The sequence below is a fragment of the Seriola lalandi genome, unplaced genomic scaffold (assembly GCF_002814215.2).
Source record: "Seriola lalandi dorsalis isolate HSWRI2012SDOR001 ecotype SW California unplaced genomic scaffold, Sedor1 jcf7180002054777, whole genome shotgun sequence".
NCBI lineage: Eukaryota > Metazoa > Chordata > Actinopteri > Carangiformes > Carangidae > Seriola > Seriola lalandi.
Window position 1 is genome coordinate 276,245 of NW_019525330.1, and position 19,969 is coordinate 296,213.

The 19,969-nt window shown below is 40.5% G+C and overlaps 1 protein-coding gene across 4 annotated transcripts; it reads right to left on the reverse strand.

Moving 5' to 3' along the window:
- Window positions 1–4,352: 4,352 nt before the first annotated feature.
- On the reverse strand, window positions 4,353–11,818 carry LOC111669117 (uncharacterized). Of its 4 annotated transcripts, none has more exons than XM_023425347.2 (3): window positions 10,073–11,818; window positions 7,939–8,573; window positions 4,353–4,998 (listed from the first exon to the last, which is right to left on the reverse strand). In XM_023425347.2, the coding sequence occupies exons 1-2, from the start codon at window positions 11,075–11,077 to the stop codon at window positions 8,040–8,042; spliced, it is 1,539 nt and encodes a 512-aa protein (XP_023281115.1). In that variant the 5' UTR covers window positions 11,078–11,818; the 3' UTR covers window positions 4,353–4,998; window positions 7,939–8,039. The 4 variants fall into 4 exon arrangements, with proteins under 4 accessions (XP_023281115.1, XP_023281113.1, XP_087035178.1 ...); XM_023425345.2 differs by having other exon boundaries at window positions 4,353–5,001; XM_087179052.1 differs by having other exon boundaries at window positions 7,929–8,573.
- Between the last annotated feature and the right edge of the window lie 8,151 nt (window positions 11,819–19,969).

Consider the following 19,969-nt stretch of genomic DNA (forward strand, 5'->3'; position numbering starts at 1 on the left):
GGTGGCGAAGAGAGACATTTTCCGGATGCATCTGCACGTCGGTGGGCAGTGTTTGGAGAGGTTACTAAGGGCAGAGTATGGTATTTGCAGGTCATATTTCAACAAAGCGGGGCCACGTGAGAGCCGGCAGGGACGTAACAGAGGAACGTGCTCTGCCTAAATGCAGTGTCTTGACAGGTTGGTTTAGGCACAGAGCAGAGAAATTCCTCAGCAGTTCTGTCATCCCATTGAGATTAAGAACAGTGCTGAGGTCAGCCGTAGACCAGCGAGGGCGTGCAGGGCAGACACGCTGGGCCACTTCCTCTCCCGGGGGTCACTTACACAACCAGCAGACACAGTGTTGTAAATTTAGAGAGTGAAAGCTGCATCAAGCTCTGAGACAAAAGACAGAGGCGTCATTTTCTAGTGGGATTGATGATGAATTCTGTTTCTCTTTCAAGCTGGGTGGTATTGTTACTTGGGTGGCATTTGGAGGGACGGCTCAAAGGATTTGTTATTCTTTGATTGTTGATCCACTGTACTGTCTGTCTGTATGCGCTTCATCTCTTACTTCAAACACTTGTATTAATTTTTCTCAGAACCAATTTGTTTTGTTCACTTTAAAATGCCTGAAGGAAGCCTCCAGTCATGATGGAAATAGCAAAATTGTGTTTTTATTGTGAGATGTTAGACATAAGGATTTGTAGAAAATGAATTCATTGTGTGAGTGTCTCTGAAAAATGTTTTTTTACTTCAGAGAAAACTGAAAATCCCTAATTGATTACAAACCATGAATTCCATTTTTTTTTACTTTTGATGGGATTGACAGTAACCTGATTTTCAGTTTGTCAGTTTCTGTTCCCAGTAAAATTGTGATTCGTACCATTTCAAGATAATGAATTTTAATTTAGTACGTTTCTTAATAATTTTATTGTAATTTTTTTCAGTTTTGATGTAACTCTACATGTAAAACAATATAACATAATAAGCTGCTTGAGGCTGGCTCCAAAAGCGAGTCAATCCCCATACACTCCCATGTTAAAATGCTCAACTGTACCGCAGAAATAAACATGTTTACAGCGTAGCACAAAAAACAGTTTTGGTCTTTATGGCTAATTTTGTCCTTCATGACAACTTCATGAGAGATACATTTTTATACAACTCACTCAATTAAATTTTATTGAGGCTTAAAGTTCTGCATAATTGAGAGCATACCACTTTGAGTGACAGTTGGGTGAGCGTATGCTTAGCACAAGCTGGCATGCACCTAAGTCTGGGCTCCACACATGCCCCTCCTCTTCACCCATTTTTGGATTAGCCGGGAATTTGGCAGAGTCAGGTACTGGCAAGATGGTGACGACAGAATGCCCCACTCTGAGCTTCAAAACCGGTCTTCAGAAACCTGTGGGTGGAGTCACTGAGGCTACGACCATCTTTATTCAGAGTCTATGATTGTAATAGCGCTACATGATAGAGAAAAGAGTTAACATTGGTGTTGCTTTTCACCGCTGGAGACAGCTGATGGTGAGTGAAGGAACGAAGTTTGATGCTGAACTCACAGCGTTTCTCTTTAGACTGGTAAGTAAATAGCTGCCAATGTTAACGTTAGCTATATAGCAATAACAAAACTTACAAGTAGCTCCTTTAAATGAGAGGACAGCAAAACGCTGCTTTTCAGACTAGTGTAAGTTTCTCTTTGAAAATGAAATATGTAAATGGTATTTTGACACTGTTTCTAAACAACTTCAAACTTCTCTTTGGCATCTCTGCACTGTCATTTCTTGTAACTCAACATATACACATAAAGATTGAAATATACACCAATACCAATATATCTACAATGAGCTAATATCAGCCAAAATCCTTGCGCTGCCAATTTATTAGTCGGCTCTTTTTAACATTAAAAATCTATTTAAATGGAATAATACAGCACTATGTCAATAAAAAATGTACTTACTTAACTCAATATGTAAAATCTGATCGCTCTGTGTTTTTCCAGTCATTAAAACAAACCACAGAAATTGCTGTAATCAGTTAGAATTACATGTTATTATAAGCAAACTGTTTCTATCTTTCCCTGCCTGGCTCTGTGTTTTAGGAGGCTGGTTGGATCTATTAGCACCTAGATGTTGTTCAGGATCAGGCCATGGCCTCAAAGACAAAGACTCTGGTTGTTCAGCTTGCTGTAGTTTTCCATCCAGAACCCTAAACAGATCAGGAAACAATTACTCAACTGGACAAGCATCGAACACCTGCGGTATTAACAGCATCTTTCTCATGTATTATTTTTGGTTGGATGAGACAAATGGGAGGTGGCAGAGACTCAGAGTTGTTCTTGGTCTGAATCTCTGTCTGACATTCCATAGTCACTCCAGTATTTACAAAGGCGGCACAGCCAGCGGCTCAGCCGGTGTACCTTCTGTCTGACAAGATCCATAGACAGGGTATGCAGAAAGGCCCAGACTTGGACAGCAGGCCAAGACATGGCCTTTCTCAAAGCCCATCAGACTTAAGGTGCTGCAGACATTATCTAAGATCCAAGACTCCAAGACTCTGAGATTGATGGTTATTTTGCAATTGCAACTTGGCATTCATACAGCATTCTGCGCTACTCTTATCCCAAGATATTTGTTTTAAAAGTTAGATTTTAGTCACATAGAATAGTTGAAAGAAAGGTCTTTTACAAAGCATATTTTTATCTCTCTGCCAAAACAGACCTCCCCCATGAATAGCAAGTTGAGTGATACTGTATGAAGAAAATGGAAAATATTATGATACAGTTCATGACTAAGCTATAAGAATATTTAGTCTTTGCTCCTGCAAGAAGATGCCAAATTTAGGTGATCCAGTACTGCACTTACCATTCATTAGTCTAGTGCTAAAACAATTAAATCAAGCTGAATCAAGGGGGAAAAAAAACAATCAATTGCTTAAGTCATTTATCAAAAAAAAATGCCAAATATTTTCTGGTTCCAGCTCCTCCGAAGCATTTGCATCATTTTGGGCAGTACCATTACCATGATGATTTTAGAAATACTGAGGGCAGGAGTCCAAAGTCATGCAACACCAACTCCTTAAACATGTTTAGATTGAGGTTAGCACCAAAAAAGTATGTAAACCTCACTTTTTCCACATTTTCTATAATTTAATTTTTTTTTTTTTAAATTATAACACTGTACTTCAATATGGCTAACTAGTTCTTTCCTACACCCTAATACTGCTGCTCTTTTATTTCCATGTCTTTTTATTTCTGTGTCTTTCATGTCTTTTCAGGTTAAATAATCCTAAATCCCATAATCAGCCAACTCATGGGGTGTGATGGAACATTAGTTTGCTTAATTGGAACATTAGCTTTAGCCAGCAGCAACTGATGAGAGCAGTTTTTATTCCAATTCAACTGTATTTTTTTTTTTATCAATGGTTGCTAGTTAGAAATGATATAAGTATATGTTTTTAAGTAAATGTAGTAGTAAGTAGTAAGTAAATGGGTCATTCAATAATCCATTGTTTGAAAAATGACTATGAATTTTAAGTAGTAAGTGCCATAAAATGGATATGTGCAGTCCTAACAGTCTGTAGCTGTAAGGGGGCATCGCCTGTGGCCCTGATTTGGTGTTTTTGGTGTCACCTTGAGATCTAGGAAATTGAGATCTGCATCACTATTTCAGACATTTTATAGCCTAAATTATTTATCAAAAAAATAATTGTCAGATTAAGTGATATTAATAAAAGTGTAAAAGTCTGTACAATTATCAAATCATGACGGAAAGATTAGGACTCGGATTCTTGAGGTACCACTTTTCATTTCAATCGTTTCTCTTGACAAGTAATAGCCTGTGGCACACAAGCTCGCTCATCCATCTAACCTTCAGCAGCTTATCGACTCTGTGCAACCTTGCCTCTCGCTTGCCATAAACACAATACCTAACAGCTATTGCCTGCAGACACAGCTACGGTGAGTGACAAAGTGGCCAGCGCAGTTAACAGCTTGCATGTGTCATCCTCCATCTGTAGCTCTCCCCACCAGTGATACAGACAAAGAGAGACAGGGAGTGAGGGACGTTTTGCCCAGTGGATGAATTATACCAGCTCTCAGAGGGAAGCGGTGTGCTCTGATAGCAGCAGGAACTTGTGAGAGCAGAGTGGTGAAAGTCTCAGACAAGATTTAAACAAACAGAGTCACAGACGCTGGCTTCACTGGCCCAGGGCACCGCAGCGAGCGTCCTGACAGAATAAGGCCATGAGAGATCACACACTGCCATCTCCAGATCAGCCCAAGAAGTATTCCTACTGCTTCCACAACCATTTGTGGCACACTCTAACTTTTGTTAGACACACTGAATGCATGAATCATTTGTCAGAGTCAGAGGTGATAAAATGCTGGCGCCGTTTCTTTTATTTCATATTCAAATGTGGGACATTCAGCGGTCAATACAACATCTCTAGACTTAGATAATTGAGATGTCAGATGGATTTGTATGAGAAAAGTGCAGAAGAATCTATTGCATGGCAATTTAATCTCCACTCTGCTTTTCCAACTTTCCTGTCTCCTCGCTGATTTTTCCTCTTACATACTATGACAACCATGTAGCAGGGAGAAAAACAGTCTAAATCCTTTTATCTGTTAAATATCTGCACAATAGTTTAGATGATGTAAATCTTAATATAGCATACATTAGGATAGGTAGCATCCAGACTGGTGTAAGCTGCCTGACAATAGATGTTTTTACAATAAAAAAAATAGCAAAAATAAATTAATACTGGCAAAAGATACCTTAATGTTATTTATGGGTGGTTGTAGCAGTTCACAGTCTCATTATTTGCCACTATATCTCCAGTAACAGTAGAAGCATACACTTTCAGAGAGGTTTGACTGCCACTCCTCCATGCTGCTGTGCTTGCAAGACATACAGTCATGGGTCGACTCTTGGGGGAGTTTTCCCTTTGGAAATATCCCCACCTTCAGGCCGTGCTCTCTTTCCATCGGCTGACAGCTTGAAATCTCTGTGGCATCATTTCCTGCTGGAAACATCATAACAAAAGAAAGGAGAAGGGGGGGGGGGGGAAGTAAATTCAGATCTCAGCACCTCCATGAGCTCAGACTCAATTCTGCTCCTCAATCAAACACTGTTCATGCAATTCATGCTTCCTCTCAAGGCTTTCCTTTTAACATCATTCATTGATGGAGCCACAGAAACAGTGTTGATCTCTGCTGTACTGAAAGTGAGGCAGTGTGTGCGTGCCTTGTTGTCATGTTTCCTCACATGCAGAGGAGCACTGTAAACCCCATTTTATCACATCATCATTTATGTGTGTTTGCTCATGTACTTCTGTCTTTGTGAAGACCAGTGTAAGTTTTAGACCTTGAGACTGAGGACCTGTGATGACAAATGTGACGACAAATGAAAGCATTTATTCCAGTGAAATATACATCTAATGGCTGGATTAAACAGGCAGTGTGGCCTGGAGGAGAAAATTAGCTGTGGTCCTCCACTGACTGCCCCATTTCACCAGCAGTCACTTTATTTGTCCCCAAAATTGGTCATGCAGCAGTGAAACAGAAAAACAGGATAAAGCACATAAACATGTGTAAAAAAAAACAATACACAAGTTAAAACAATTAAAAATAAGTGAAATTAGAATATTATTATTTTATAATATTGTTAATATCTGTTATAATAACTGTTAAACCGTGGATTTCTAAAGTCTGGTGTCATGCTACAGAGGAAACAAATTCTAGATGAGTGAGTACAACTCACATCACATCTCCTGACATCTTTACTGCAGAAATCAACCAGGGAGAAAATTATAAACTTTAAAAAAAATGAGATGTTATCATTTCAGTTGATATTGTGTTACTTAGTGGTGCATATTCACAAACTTAGTCATTAATTCAGCCTTGGTGCTGATAAATATCCAACTTTATACTCAACTTTTGAGTCCTGTCTTGTATGATTTCTCCTGGGTTATACAGCATAAAACTCTGTCTTAGTTTTACCATGTTTTACCATGTTTCCTATTTTATTTTACTAGATCTTCTTCTATTTTAGTTTTTAGGCAATCATATCAAATTGTATGTTATATCCGTATTATATGTTAACTGTAAAAGTGACTATATTAAGGCTAATAACCACAATAGTGGGAGCTAATGGGGATCCTATAATACTTAAAAAACAATCAAAAGACAAATATAGGGTTATTGATCCAAGGTTAAGGCTAGGGTTAGGGTTAGGGAATGTAAAGTGTGTGTGTCTTGTACTCTGAAGATCGGCTGATGTTTCATTAGTCCTCTCTTAATGCCTTTCACCTTCCTTCTGTGAAACTAATGGTTATTATTTACATATTAAATAATTGTTTGAGATAAGACTTGCTTTCACGGTTAGGAAATGCATTTTGTCAGTGAGAATCCTCACAAGTAAAGAAGTACAAGTGTGTGTGTGTGTGTTTGTGTGTGTGTGTGTCTGTGTGTCTGTGTGTGTGTGTGTGTGTGTGTGTGTGTGTGTGTGTGTGTGTGTGTGTGTGTGCCTTCATTGCGTAGCACAAAATCTGTTGTGCTAGCCAGTCTAACACTGAACCTGCTCCGGGTGACTAATTCAGATGATTCAGGCCTTTAAAATGTCAGCAGCATCGATGCTTTAAAAGACTTTGAAAGTGAAAAGAAAGGACATTGTTGAGCAGACTAGCTAACATTACACATAGAGCTAATTTAACTCTTATCTCACTAGATAAACGAAGGCTCAATCACATGCACCTTTTCAACCCGTTACTATGGCTGCCAGCCTCGACCTGAGGCTTTAGCCTTGCGAGCACGTCTCTCCTGCAGTATTATATGGTGGAGAGCTGCTTTGCTGTGCAGCAGTGCTCCTGTTTATATGGACGTCACAAATATACCAAGAGTTTGCCTCACTTCGTTCTGGCACGTGTCCAGGGGATTTTATGATTAAAACCAGATTGCGCTTGCCCAACTCGGAGAGGGACGGAAAAATAGATTGCAGTTACACATACTCTGCACAAGAGGGAAGTACAGAAACATGCACGTCTGCCTCTGCAGCATCTGCAAAGGTGGACTTTTTAGGGGAATACTAAACAGTATGCATCTGCTGTTTAATTCCCTCCTTCTGCTAGAGGGACTTTTTCACAGATGTCATCTTGTTATTAAGTCTGCCTCTGGCTCACAGTCAGTAATGATACATCTGACTGTGGCGCAAGAAGAGAGGGTTAGTTGTTCCTCATCATCACCCCCTAACAGTAAATTATGCCAGTTCTGAGTCACAGCTATGATCATCCTGTAAATATAATGACTCCTCTTTTGTGTCACATGATGAGAGTCAAGTGGCTGTAGGGTCTTCCTGCGCCAAAAACAACTGAGCTCCTGCCAACTCTCAGTTCCCTCGAAGTCATGACTAAGTCACACTGCAAAAAAAATCTGTCTCTAGATTTTTATCTTCCTTTCTGCCATCAGAAAAAATTTAACATAACAGAATTTCTAAATTGCTTGAATAATATACACCTCATTTTGAGGCTTAGTTTGAAAGAAGTTCGTCCAATCTCCTCAGAAAAGTAGAGTTTTACTTCAGCGAGGGAAGTTGTCTCACCCCTGCTGTATGATTTTCACCACATGTGCAACCAAACTGAAGAGAGAAGATTAATTTCTCATTTCACTTGCTGAGACACATTTTGCAGTGTAGAGAAGACTGGGAAATCATGTGACATCAACAAAAGCAGACACATTACGCCCCCTCCGCCCCCGCCCACACACAGACACCACACACACTCACACACATCAAACACACACATAAATCCTTTTTTGTAACGGGGGAACACTGCAATTCATTTACTGTCTTTGAAAACTACGCTGCCAGTAAACACGGCAAACGTCATCAGCTGCGAGCACTGACAGAAACATCAACACTGTAAAAGAAGAGAGGGAAAAACACGTCCTCTTGTACCTGAGCTTACCATGAGTTGTTCCCCTGCCTGGTCCCTTCTGACCGCCACTCGCTGCAGCAGGGTCTCATGTTTCAGGCCCCCATGGCACCGGGGCAGACCACCCCCCTCCCTCACACCATGCTGGTGCTCTGGCGGCCTCTCCCGGGGTAGGCAGGGGTCTTCACAGGCTTGGGAGGCGGGTACGGGCCCTTGCCACAGCGCCCATTTTGAGGGTACGGTGGAGGCTTCTGAGTTCTTGAACTGGAGGTGCTGTTCCCAATGATGACCTTAGGGTCTAGACCCTGTGGGTGGAGCTCTGTATGAGTTTGGCCAATGTGGTTGGGGTACAGGTGAGGCGGATGGCCGTTTGCACCTGGCCTTTCGTGATTGACATCTTTACTGTGGTTGGCTGGGGTGAAGCGGCTGGTTTTGACGACAGATGCCATGTGGACAGGGGAGGGTGAGTTAGTCCTTAAGATGATGCGGTCTTCGTCGACGTGTTGTGATGCCTGGACTGGAGCAGGCTTGAGACCGGACAGCAGGGCCACCTTGAGGTCACCTGAATGAGTTGAGCTGTGAATGTTATTGGACGAGCCGTGAGTGCTGCAGGGCGCCTCATCAGTGAGGTCAATATTGGCTGTGAGATGATCAATCTGCTTGACCACCTGGAGGATAATGAAGAGGGTCAAACTGCAGTGACGAAAAGTAAATCAGTACATTCACTCTAGTGCTGCACTTAAGTGGAATTTTGAAGTAAAGTACTTGAACTTTACTTGCATTTTTGCATAAGTATCACTTCATACTCTTTGTAGCGGCTTTTCACTACATTCCAGAGGGAAATACCGTGTTTTTTATTTGTTCAACAGCCGTACTAGTTACTTTTCTGATTATTTATATAAAAAACACATGATAAGCTTCTAAAACAGAGTGTTTTGTTAATATTACATCAGTGGTTCTTTCCTCCTTTGCCTTGTGACTCCCTGCAAAAAAACCTCTGTCTAGTTGATACGTCTTGTCTCACCAAGTCGGAGTTTTTAGCAGTTCCACCACAAGTTGTTTTCCCTTTACGCCTTGCTTGTGGTTGCATTTAATAGAGGAGGTAAAACTCACAAAGAGTAAAGATTGGATAGTATCTTAACAAAAGAATACAGACTTGTGTGGCAGGACTTTTGTTTTTTCTTCTCCCCTGCCCTATTGATCATCCCATGACCCCTAAGATTTATCTTGTGGCACTTTGGAGGAGCCCAGACCCCCCATTTGGGAACCTCCGGACTAAACTATGTAACTGTACATAAAGTATTTAAAACTAGTTCCACCTCAACCCACTACAACAGCAAATGCTACTTACACACTGATACATAATGTCATATATGATAAAATGATGGTCACAGAGGCCAATTTAGCTCATTATACTCCTGTTCTTTTACTTAAGTACAATTTTATTGCAGGACTTTTACTTTTAATTGAGTCTTTTTTTTTTTTTTGCTCTTTCTCCACCACTGCCAAACTCTATTTACAGCCACAAGCTCTGACTGTGCTAAAGCTGAAGTAATAGTCAGCAATTCAACCAACCTTCCACACCAAAGCTGTTTTTAGATCTCCTTTGTTACCAAGTGAGTTAACAAAACTCTTTTTTGAATTTGTAATGTTGCCTCAGTACAATGTTTGGCCTTCCACAGATAAATTCATCAGTGAATCTGTGCTATTTTACAGCTGCATGCAAAATGGATACTGTAAGAGCTAGGCATAATTTAGTAACAGTCTGAAGCCAGGCTTTTTAATGTGCTGGCCGGAGCGCTGCCAATTTCGGCAGCGTTCTGCAAAAGGTCAGTGTAAATCGTTCTCAATCACAGCTTCGGTAAGAGATGATGAGTGAGTCACAAACAATGCAGTCACCGTGCACACACACACATCCTGATATGCTCTCGTGAACATGCGCACACACACACACACAGATACACGACCTGTGTCAAACTGATCTGCACTGTGACTCATTTTGTCAGCATCTGAGCTTCGTGTTAATCCTTTTAAATGTCACAATATCCAGGGGAGCATCAATTAAAGGTTGGGACATCTGCACCTGCACAGACCTTCATGTTTAGACACCTGATATACATGTAACATCTATAAGAAAGAATAAACATCTATAATAATAGTCTCCTACCTCTTTCATCTCCACGTGAACTTGCTTCAAACCCCCCAACACATCCTCCAGATCTGTCACCACTTGTCGGATTTGATCCCTCACCAAATCCTGCCTCCTCTTCTGCCTCACTACCTCTGAACCCTGGTGCTGATGGTTGTTGTTGGTCGTCGGTTTTGAGGTTTCTGGACCGGTGATGCCGGTGGAAGGGATGCAGGGCCCCTTCCGTCTGCTCTGGTTCAAGTGTTTTTGTGGAACTTCAGTGGGGAAGAAACCTTTGTGAGAGCCGCTGTGTCGATTATAACCTTCCTCTGATCCACCCTTGTGTCTGCTCCGGTCCTGATGGTTATCTCTCTCCTCCCCTCCTTCAAAGAGCACTGGCCTCGGCCCACAGTTGCCATTTGGCGTGGGCAAATGACCCAAATGGGGACCATGTGGCTCCACGTGATAGTTCTCAGAGGTGCATTCGCAGCCTTCCTCCTCCTCATCCACAGAGACATACCTGACAGTCCTCCTGTACCTGTACCCTTGACCTTTGACCTGAAGATGAGGGAGAGGATGTAGAGTCCCAGCCTTAAAGGGGTGTGCCCTGGTGTCACTGTGCACCACACAGCCACACTGTTCTCTGACAGACGGGTAGTGTCTCACCCCAGACTCCAGTGGGTAGCTCCACTGGGCAGGGTTCAACTCCCAGGGGCAAACTTGGCTCAAGTCATCTGAATGGCTGTAAGGGCCGGGCCCTGCAAACACAGGCCTCCTCTGTGGGCTGCGATGACCGCTTCTCTCAACCCTGTCCACGAGGAAATCTCTGCCTCCTACGTCTTTAACCCGAGGAGCCTGGATGTCTCTCGTGCAGTCCAGAGATGGGTGGTCTTGCCTGCCTGATGATGGTTGGTATCCCGGCCCACCGTGATGGCCATACGGCTGCTCATAGTGGACGCAGTGCTGGCAGGGGCAGGGGGTGGGGGAGTTTTTGTTCTGAAGAAATCGGCGGTGTCCCGTTGTTTGTGCGCCTTCTGTGTACATGTCCAAAGAAGTCCAGAGGCTTGTGTGGAAAACGCCTTAGAAAACAACTGGTTTCCTCCCCTCCCTGCTCTCTCCAGCCCAGTCATTCACTCACTCTGTTTTCCTCATCTGCGTCTTCCCACAAGAAAACTTTTCTTCAGCTTTTTTCTTCCTCTCTACCCAAGACTTCTCCCTCCCCTTCCTTCCTGTCTGTTGTTTCCCTTCTTCTTCTCTCCTGTAGTTGTTAATCTCTGCACCCGTTCCTTTCCCTTCCCTGGACACCCTCTCTCCTACTTCTCCCAACTTTTTCTTTACTCCTGCTTCTTCCTCACCCTGTAGCCCTCTCTCCTACACGGGGCCCCTCTCCCTCCCTCTCTGTCTCTCTTTCTACCTCTCCCGCCTCGTTGTTCTATCTCATTTGCTGCTGCAGGCTTCCAGTCTCTCTCTCTCTCCCTCTCTCTCTCTCTCTGGCTGTGTATTTCCCGTTTCCTCCCCTCCCCTCTCCCGCTCTCTCCTCTCTTTCTCCACCTCTTACTCCGTGTCTTGCCTCTGGTATATTCTCTCACATAGTCGGCAGTACCTGAATGTGTGAATTCCTTCTTTTTCCTCCACCTGAAATCCAGCCGCCTTGTGAGTCTCCTCCGGTAAAGGACTCCATTAATGTTTTCTGTCTCTCTGGGAGTGTGTGAAAGAGTCCCAGCCCCGGTGCTGCGCTCATTAGCCCAACTAAAGCCTTTGCACTCTGCAATTAAACGCTGCCTGGGATTCCTCGGCCAGAGACTGAGAGAGGAGGGGAGGGGAGGAGAGAAGCACTGGGGGAGGTGGGGTTTCTAACATACACAGACGCGGAGTAGACAGCACTCTGAGTCAAGGAGACAGAGCCACTGCCTTTGTACAAGGGGAACATTTTCATTATTCTGTATCCTTTTTTCTACCCCTCTCCCCACCAATTCCTTTCCCTCTTTGTCCTTTGTCACTCCTGTCACTCCCACTCTATGACTGTCTCGGTTAAAGTGACTTCACCTCAACAGTTGAGCAAAACTTCACTCTGCTGTGGGAAGCACAGACAGTATAGTAGCTCTGTATAGGAAAGTATGTCTACCACTCAAGTCTATACAATACCTCAATGCCACTCAACCAGGGTGGTGCCACTCAACATGGGCGCTATGTGTTCAGGCCATGTTACATTCATCATCCGTTTCATTATAAATCAATCTCTGCTCACTATAGATAACCATAATCTCCAGATGAATGGGACATAAAAACTCCTTCATACTCAATTAGAAAAGCAGGATGAGCAACCAAGCAAGATCTCTCTCTCTCTCTCTCTCTCTCTCCAAAATAGCATAAGGCGCCTGTGTTGTGGCTCTTTGTCCACAGCGACTGAGGAAAGCTAGGCATTTATTTTCAAAGAAAATAACTGGAGCTTTGAAAACAATGTGCTGTAAAAAAGAACTGAGAAAAACAGCAGAGGAAGATGAAGGGGATTCATCCATCCCAGCAGGAGGATGAGCAGTCCAGTCGCAGCTGCTGGGAAAGATTGTTGTGGTAGATGAAACACAGCTGGAGTGACTGTACCTTAACATATGTATACAGTATATAGGGTAAGAATATGCACATCTGTATGCATACTCACATTTACACTAAATATAAGAAAGCTTGATATAAGCTTTATATATATATATATATATATATATATATATATATATGCTCTATATATATATATATATATATATATATATATACAGAGCAACATCATCATTCATTTGGACTCATGTCTCTGACCACCTGGCCAATGTAAATTTATGTTCATTCTCATTTTAGCTCTGATTTTGGTCTCCACCAACTCCTGAGGGAAATATCTGTGTCTTTAGCTCTTAAATGCTCCACTATGTTCACCAGCTGGTTGTTAACTGTGTTTCACGCTACAGTGCATTGTATAGAGCATAGAGCTAAAAGAATGAGTTAAAGACACTGAAACACTCACTCACATCACTAAAGGGAACTACAGTTGGGGGGTAATTCCTTGTGGGCTCATCTTTATGAACAACTCGAATTCAAATAGTCATTTGATCCACTGTTAATATAAAGATATCGATCATAGCTGCTTTAAATATAAAGACAGGAATGTCTGTTTTCCATTATCAGCGGATTTATATCTTGAGAAATCAGTGTCATTGCATTGATGCACAAATTGTTCCAATTCCAATAATGTCATTCATTATTAATAAGAGTCTAATTTTTTGGGGGCAAAATTGCCCACAATATCAGCATGAATAATTAAAAAGGCAGATACCAGTCAAGATCTATATCACCCAACCCCAATGTACACTAGTTGTACTGCATAAGTACCGTCTCAGTACATTTAGACTGCCATACATAGTTTTAGTCTCGTAAACATAGAATCATGAAACGGCCCACTGTAAACTTGCAGAGGTGGAAACACCTCCAGTTGACAACTCTGTCCTTTTAACCTCTTTTTGAATTGCATCATCATTCACTTTGGAAAACTAGCACTTTTTTTAAGTGCCCTTGACTCGAACAAAATATTAGCTAAGCAATATTTCCACCTGAATAGGACATTTTGGGATGTTTTCTACCCCTGTTTGTAAGCACTACACTCCAACTCCATGTAGCTCATACATATGCATGTATACAATCCAGACACAGACAGAAAGCCGATAAGATGAGACACAATAACACCTCAACCTGTCATCTTAAACTCAGTATTTCTAAGTAGGACTTCCTCAGGCAGATCCTCGTCTACAAGCTACAACAGGAATATCAAAGGTTGTAGTTGTCATACTGTCTGCACCCATACATATAGACGGGTGTAGCATATGCGTGTGTGCTGCTTCAGAAAGTTCCCAGCTTGTGCAGTTCTTACATCACACTGCTTTGTGTCGGCCTGCCCACCTCCCGCTTCGCTGCACAACTGCAGGGCAATTTCAAAGTAGAGAATGGGAGCCACACTTCTCTTCTCGCCACTCTGACTCTCCTGTCCTCACCGGGGTCAAGATGACCTAATTAGCACATATGGATATTTCTAAATGAGTCTATAACTAGAGCTCAATATGTTGCTGGGGATGGATCATATGGTTTGTGCCCTATTTACCCTCTCATGCAGATTCCAGTGTACCACATCACGCAATATGCAAATTGTAACCAACGCTTTCATGGTTAAGAAATACTGTAGGTCACATGATTAATGCTTTGTCTGTCGTATCACCAGGCTGTATAGGAAGTTTTAGTCAGTCACACTGTCCCTCAGTGGGTCAGCAATCTTCAGACCATGTTAAAATACTGTAATTAACCCACCAACTGAACTTTCTACCTCTAATGGAGATATAGCTTCTGCTGTTATTTAGCCTGTTTTATTGTCCTTTCTAATGCAGCCTTGCTATATTTCCCTCTGCGAAGGCACATCTGTCTTTGAAAAGTGGTATGAAGATAAAGTACAGGGTGTCCCCATGGGCTAGTGGACGGACATGTACCATGCATTTGCAATGTACCAGCTGGCGACATTAGTTGCATGTGAGCCCCATTGTCTCCACTGTTAACTGTCAAATGAAGGCTAATACCAAAAAATAAACAATGTATATCAGGGGTATTCAATTAAAATTCAAAAAGGTCCAGTTAGTTGGTTTGATATTATAAAATATGATAATACCTTCTCTATATAATAATACAATAGTCAGTTTAAGGATCATAACAGCTGGAATAAGTAATAACTATATAACAGAGGGCTTTTGAAAAAGTATAATAAAGTGTTTAATTATACAAAATTAAATAAAAAGTGTAAGTTGACTTTCCATTTTTCTTCTTTATGGTTAACACATTTTAACAACTGAACCACTTTAATGCCTTCTTTTCTTTTTCTTATCTTCTTCTATCCCACTATTTCTCCGACGTTGTCTCTCACCATGTGTGTTTTTGATTCTGTGCTATGGACTCATTTTAATCGGTACCAAAAAAAGTCCTCAAGTTCAGTAACAGGTACTATTTCTCGCTATTCGAAAAAAGCTAATAGAGTGACTCCAAAATACAAACATCTTCAGAACTAGACCAGTTTTTTAGATTCTGTCATCTCTGTTCTGTTTGATGGAGTTAGAGGCACAAACTGGAGTTGTGAGGTTTTCACAGTGACGTGTGTGTCATTTTGTGAAATGAAAATGTTACTCGCATATCAGACTGTTACAGCTACACTCATTCAGCACAGATATGATGTGTTGAATGACTTCTTTATGAAATGGATAACAGGGTGTGTTACAGTGAACAATGAGCTCAGCTAACTTTAAATCCAGCTCACAGGTACTGTAACAATGCATTGCACACATGCTTGTTATTTGCAGTGCATAATCAAGTAAAAAAAAAAAAAAGGAGCAGCCTTAGCAGCCACCTCTCCCCTGATTCAGCAGTATGCCCTATGGAGGCACTTCAGTGAACTTTTTTGACTGTTTCAGAGTCTTGGGAAAATTGAAAACTTGAATCATTCATGCTGCTGCTCACATCAATGCTTTAATGTACACTGAATGTATAAAATATGAGGAGCATCTCTATGACACTGCACTTCTCTGCCTCTTTTTATCTATACTTTCTCCTTAACAACTGCTACAACTTTAATAAAGAAAATCTATGGCTGTTAATGGCTCTTACCTGTTTTAATGTTGTTTGTCCAGTATAGAAATAGAGTGAGTGTCCCTCCAGTGCACTCTGAGTGGTTTAATGAGGATGAACAGTTCCTGGGGTCAATCTAATTTCACCCCCAAACAATCTCCTTTTGTGAGTAAATTATTGCAGTGAATTTCCTGAGGAACCCTCATCCCCATGAAATAGCAAGCCAAATTCCCATCTAGTCTTGAAACGACATTATATGTTGTTTTTTTTATGTTAAGAAATTACCAAAAGTGAGAAAGTAATACCTGACTAATGGTATAATTAACATATCAAAAGCCAACACAATTCACACTTAGTCATGCAGATTCCCAGCCAAGAAGGATCTGAGATGACATTTTCTATCCTTTACCTGGGTGTCTGTGACTGAAAGGAATGTTCGGAGAAGAGAAGATTTTGATAAACTTTTACAGGAAGTGTTAGTCGAGATATCTTTAACTCAATGCTGGACAAGATGTACGTCGTCAGGGTAGGACGCATAGGTCTGTGAAGACTAATGAAATGACTGTTTGAGGGATTTCTGTTGCTATAATCCTAAAACAAACCCTGAGGGAGTTTTTGCATAATTATTTGTTTTTCCACTTGTTTTAAAGATGCCATTTAAAAGAGGAACAGGGATTCAGGGATTTAAAACCCTAAATAGTAATGTGCTATCAAACAATAGTTTCCTTTTTTTGTTTTATGGTTTTTGTTTTGTTTTGGGTTTTTTTGTTTTTTTGTATTGTCTTTTTGTATTGTTGTTTTTGGTGTATTCATTCTTTATTAGTTTCAAATCCCAATGTAAATACTTCACTCTCTCAGGAACAGATATGAGTGAAAAAAATAAATATGAGGAGTCAGATATCAAAATACAGGAGATGAATAATACGTTCAATACATAAGCGTCTGTATTCTAGTAAGAAATAAGTTGCCATTTTCTTCCAGTTCATAGCAGGAGGACAAACAGGGCAAAAGTTGTGCACTTTAGTTTCTTTACACAGCAGCAGATTTATCTTCTTTGATGAGGTTCAGACTAAACTAGACAAAATTCAGTCTTTTAGTCTCATAATCTGCAAACTGTCTATTAAACTCAATAGGAAAAAATTATTTGGAAGTCTCCTGGATAATTTTGTTCCATAATGGGATTTTTCTTTCTGTTCATACCACTAGAAAAACTGTTCAAATGTCAATTTGTTTCAAAATCTTTGCTAAATGGATTCACTCACTCAAAAAAGTCATGGCATTGTAATCTCTAACCATGCACCTGTGTCCTAGCAGATAATCCCTGGTAATAACAACCTCTCAGAGAGGGCTTACCTCCAGGATCCAGATTTGATTTAATACATTAAATCTCATATAGAAACATTTGAAATCAACAATGTGTAACCGCCCTCCCTATGGTATATGGGATGCATTTAAAGCCCATATTTAGAGTGTTATAATTTTTCATAAATGTGGTCAGACATTGTTGGATATGATAGGGCATGTTTCAAAAATACAACAGTCAATGTATAAGATAGTCATTTCAGTGATTTCAAAACCAGGTTATAGGCAAATTGCAAATTGTGATGATGAAATAATTACTAGAATTAGAAGCAATAGACCTTCTAGGGTATTCCCAAGTTTAATTCATGCCAACCAAAAGGGTTTTATATCAGGTAACACATGCAGACAAATATTCACAACTGTTGCGTTTAACTGAATAGGGTAAGAAAAATAAGGCACGATTGGCAGTGATAGCATTTGAATGGCCCTTCTTGCCTAAGGTATTTGAATATTTAAATTTTCTTTGTCAAATAAGTGAGTTAATTAAAGTTCTTAATGAATCTCCACTGGCCCAAGATTTTACAGACAATATCCTGGAGACTCCTTCCCTCCTCTTATGTTGCTTTTGAACCACTGGCAGAGAAAATTTGAAAAAAAAAAGAGGGGTATTAAAGGACAAGAAGTAAGAGGAGAAGAACTTAAAATTAGTTTGTTTGCTGATGATCTTTTGTTGTATCTAACCGATGTTGAAACATAGTATGTCCCTTGAATTTTAGAACTTCTGTGTACTATGAAACTTAAATGGGAGAAAACAGCTTCTGTGTATCAATTTCAAGAGTAACGATTTGTGTCAACAATTTGTGGGCACTCAAATGGGTTACACAACGTTTTGAATATTTAGGTGACCAAATTAGCTTGAACAAAAACAACTTTTACAAAGATTACTATTTACAACTACTAAGCCAACAGAAACACAACATCCAGTTGTGGATTACCTTGTCTACCAATATATTCGGTAGGATAAATCTTGTTAGTATGGTGTCGTTCTGTGTTTTTTCAATATTACTCATTATTCTTCTGCAAAATTGTTTTAAAATGATATATTCTATGTAGTAGAACCTATACAAAGCTCCCAAAGCTCTTATTATATCTCATTAAAATATATAATATATTTAAAAATTCTGACCATCGAAATTAGATAAATATCAAGAATTCTCAGTTTGGTTCAAAGAACTAATTTAATTTTATTCTAAAGAGAAAAAGAAAATGTAAATCATTTTATTATTAGATTTGAGTGGGTGTTTTAAAAAGCAATTTTATCAGCTCCAATAAGACTACCAGGCCACACACATTTATGGAATAACTCATGGACTGGCATTCAGAAAAGTCTGTTGCTTTGGAAAACATGTGGATTAAAAACAAAACAAAAAAAACCAACATGCAGATTCTCCCCCTGAACCTTTGTTAAGGTGTTTAAATTTCCAAAGACCTATGAAGCAGGACTGAACTCACTGAGACAAGAGACAGTGGCCAGAAAAACTGCAGTCAGAAGTGATTTCTCCACCGTAGGATAGTGACTAGTGACAGTGTCAAGCCCATTTTACAGAGAACCACGTTAGATCTAACACCCAGTGAGGTCATATCTTATATCAGTGCTCGGTGTGTCGGTGCACGTCCTGCTTTTAGGGAACACAATGGTCACGTTGTTCCAAAGAGGATTATAAAACAATTCCTCTTTCCAAGCCAGGAAACCTAGTTGCATCATGCCACAAAAACGCTGTGTCATGCAATTCATAGGATAAATATTCTTTGAGTTTTTGTGAGAATACAAAATGGTTTTAGTTTGTAATGTTAGAAATGTGCAGTTGAGACGCACGTGTTCTGGCTTTAAAGGACACAAAAGTAGGGTATAAAGCGAATCTCTGCTTTTATTCCTTATTCAATTCTTTGTGCAAGTTTTGGTAATATTGTCAAAAGAGAGAATTTATGGCATACATTTCAGTTTTCTTTTTGAATTATAGTTAAACTCATAGCTTTGAGTCCTTGAGACTATTCCACATGGTCAGTCCTTATTTGAGGCAACTTATCTTACAATACATTGCATATACAGTGAATCTGCACAAAGAGTAAAAGACCTCAGGGTGCTGCAGCTAATTTGTCTTTATGTGCCCAGTATCAAGGACACTGCACGGGAGTCAGCTGTTAAAAAAAAACGCCTGACATCCAAATGACAATGGCAAAAGCACTAATGGACAGGGTAATGACAGGGGGAGAGTGAGTGTTGCCTTGAGAAGCACAGCTGAGATGGCTCACAGAAAGCTGTTGCCATGGCTGACAGTAAGAAAATGGAACAAAATGATTAATTTTGCCCTGTTGGCGTGAGATTGCACTTGTTGTTGGGATGTGGGAACAAAGTGCAGCAAGAAAAAAAAAGCTGGTATTTACCTGATTTGGCTATTTCGAGATAGATGGTGGGCATAGGAGGGGAGTTGTAGCAGCTCTGCACTGGCTGCACAAAAGGACACATTACAGTGAATCTCTGTGGTAATTCTGAGACCAGATGTGTGTATGTGTCTAGACTGCATTAAGTGCCAAAGCAGTGAAAATCCTCTTCCTCAAGGAGGATTCATAGATAGTCTTTCCAAGGTAAAGGTTAGTTACTAGAGTAAAAGTTAAGGGATCCATCCAATAGTTGTTGGGCTATTTCAGTCTGGACCAATGACCAATGATCAACACACGCTGCTAGTATTGATAAAAGGCATGTCATGATCCAGAATTATTCCGAGGTCAAAATACTGTCTGACAGATACAAGTCAAAGATGTTAAGCAGGTGTTGAAAGTTCAGACTCAAATACTACATCCCACCAGAGACTACAAAATGACATAAATAAAAAATGAGGACCAGAATATGCTATTGAAAGGTCTGGCTCTTACCTTTTGTTTTATCTGGGAACTACACAGTGTTGCACCATGAACACATCAGTCTGGTGCATG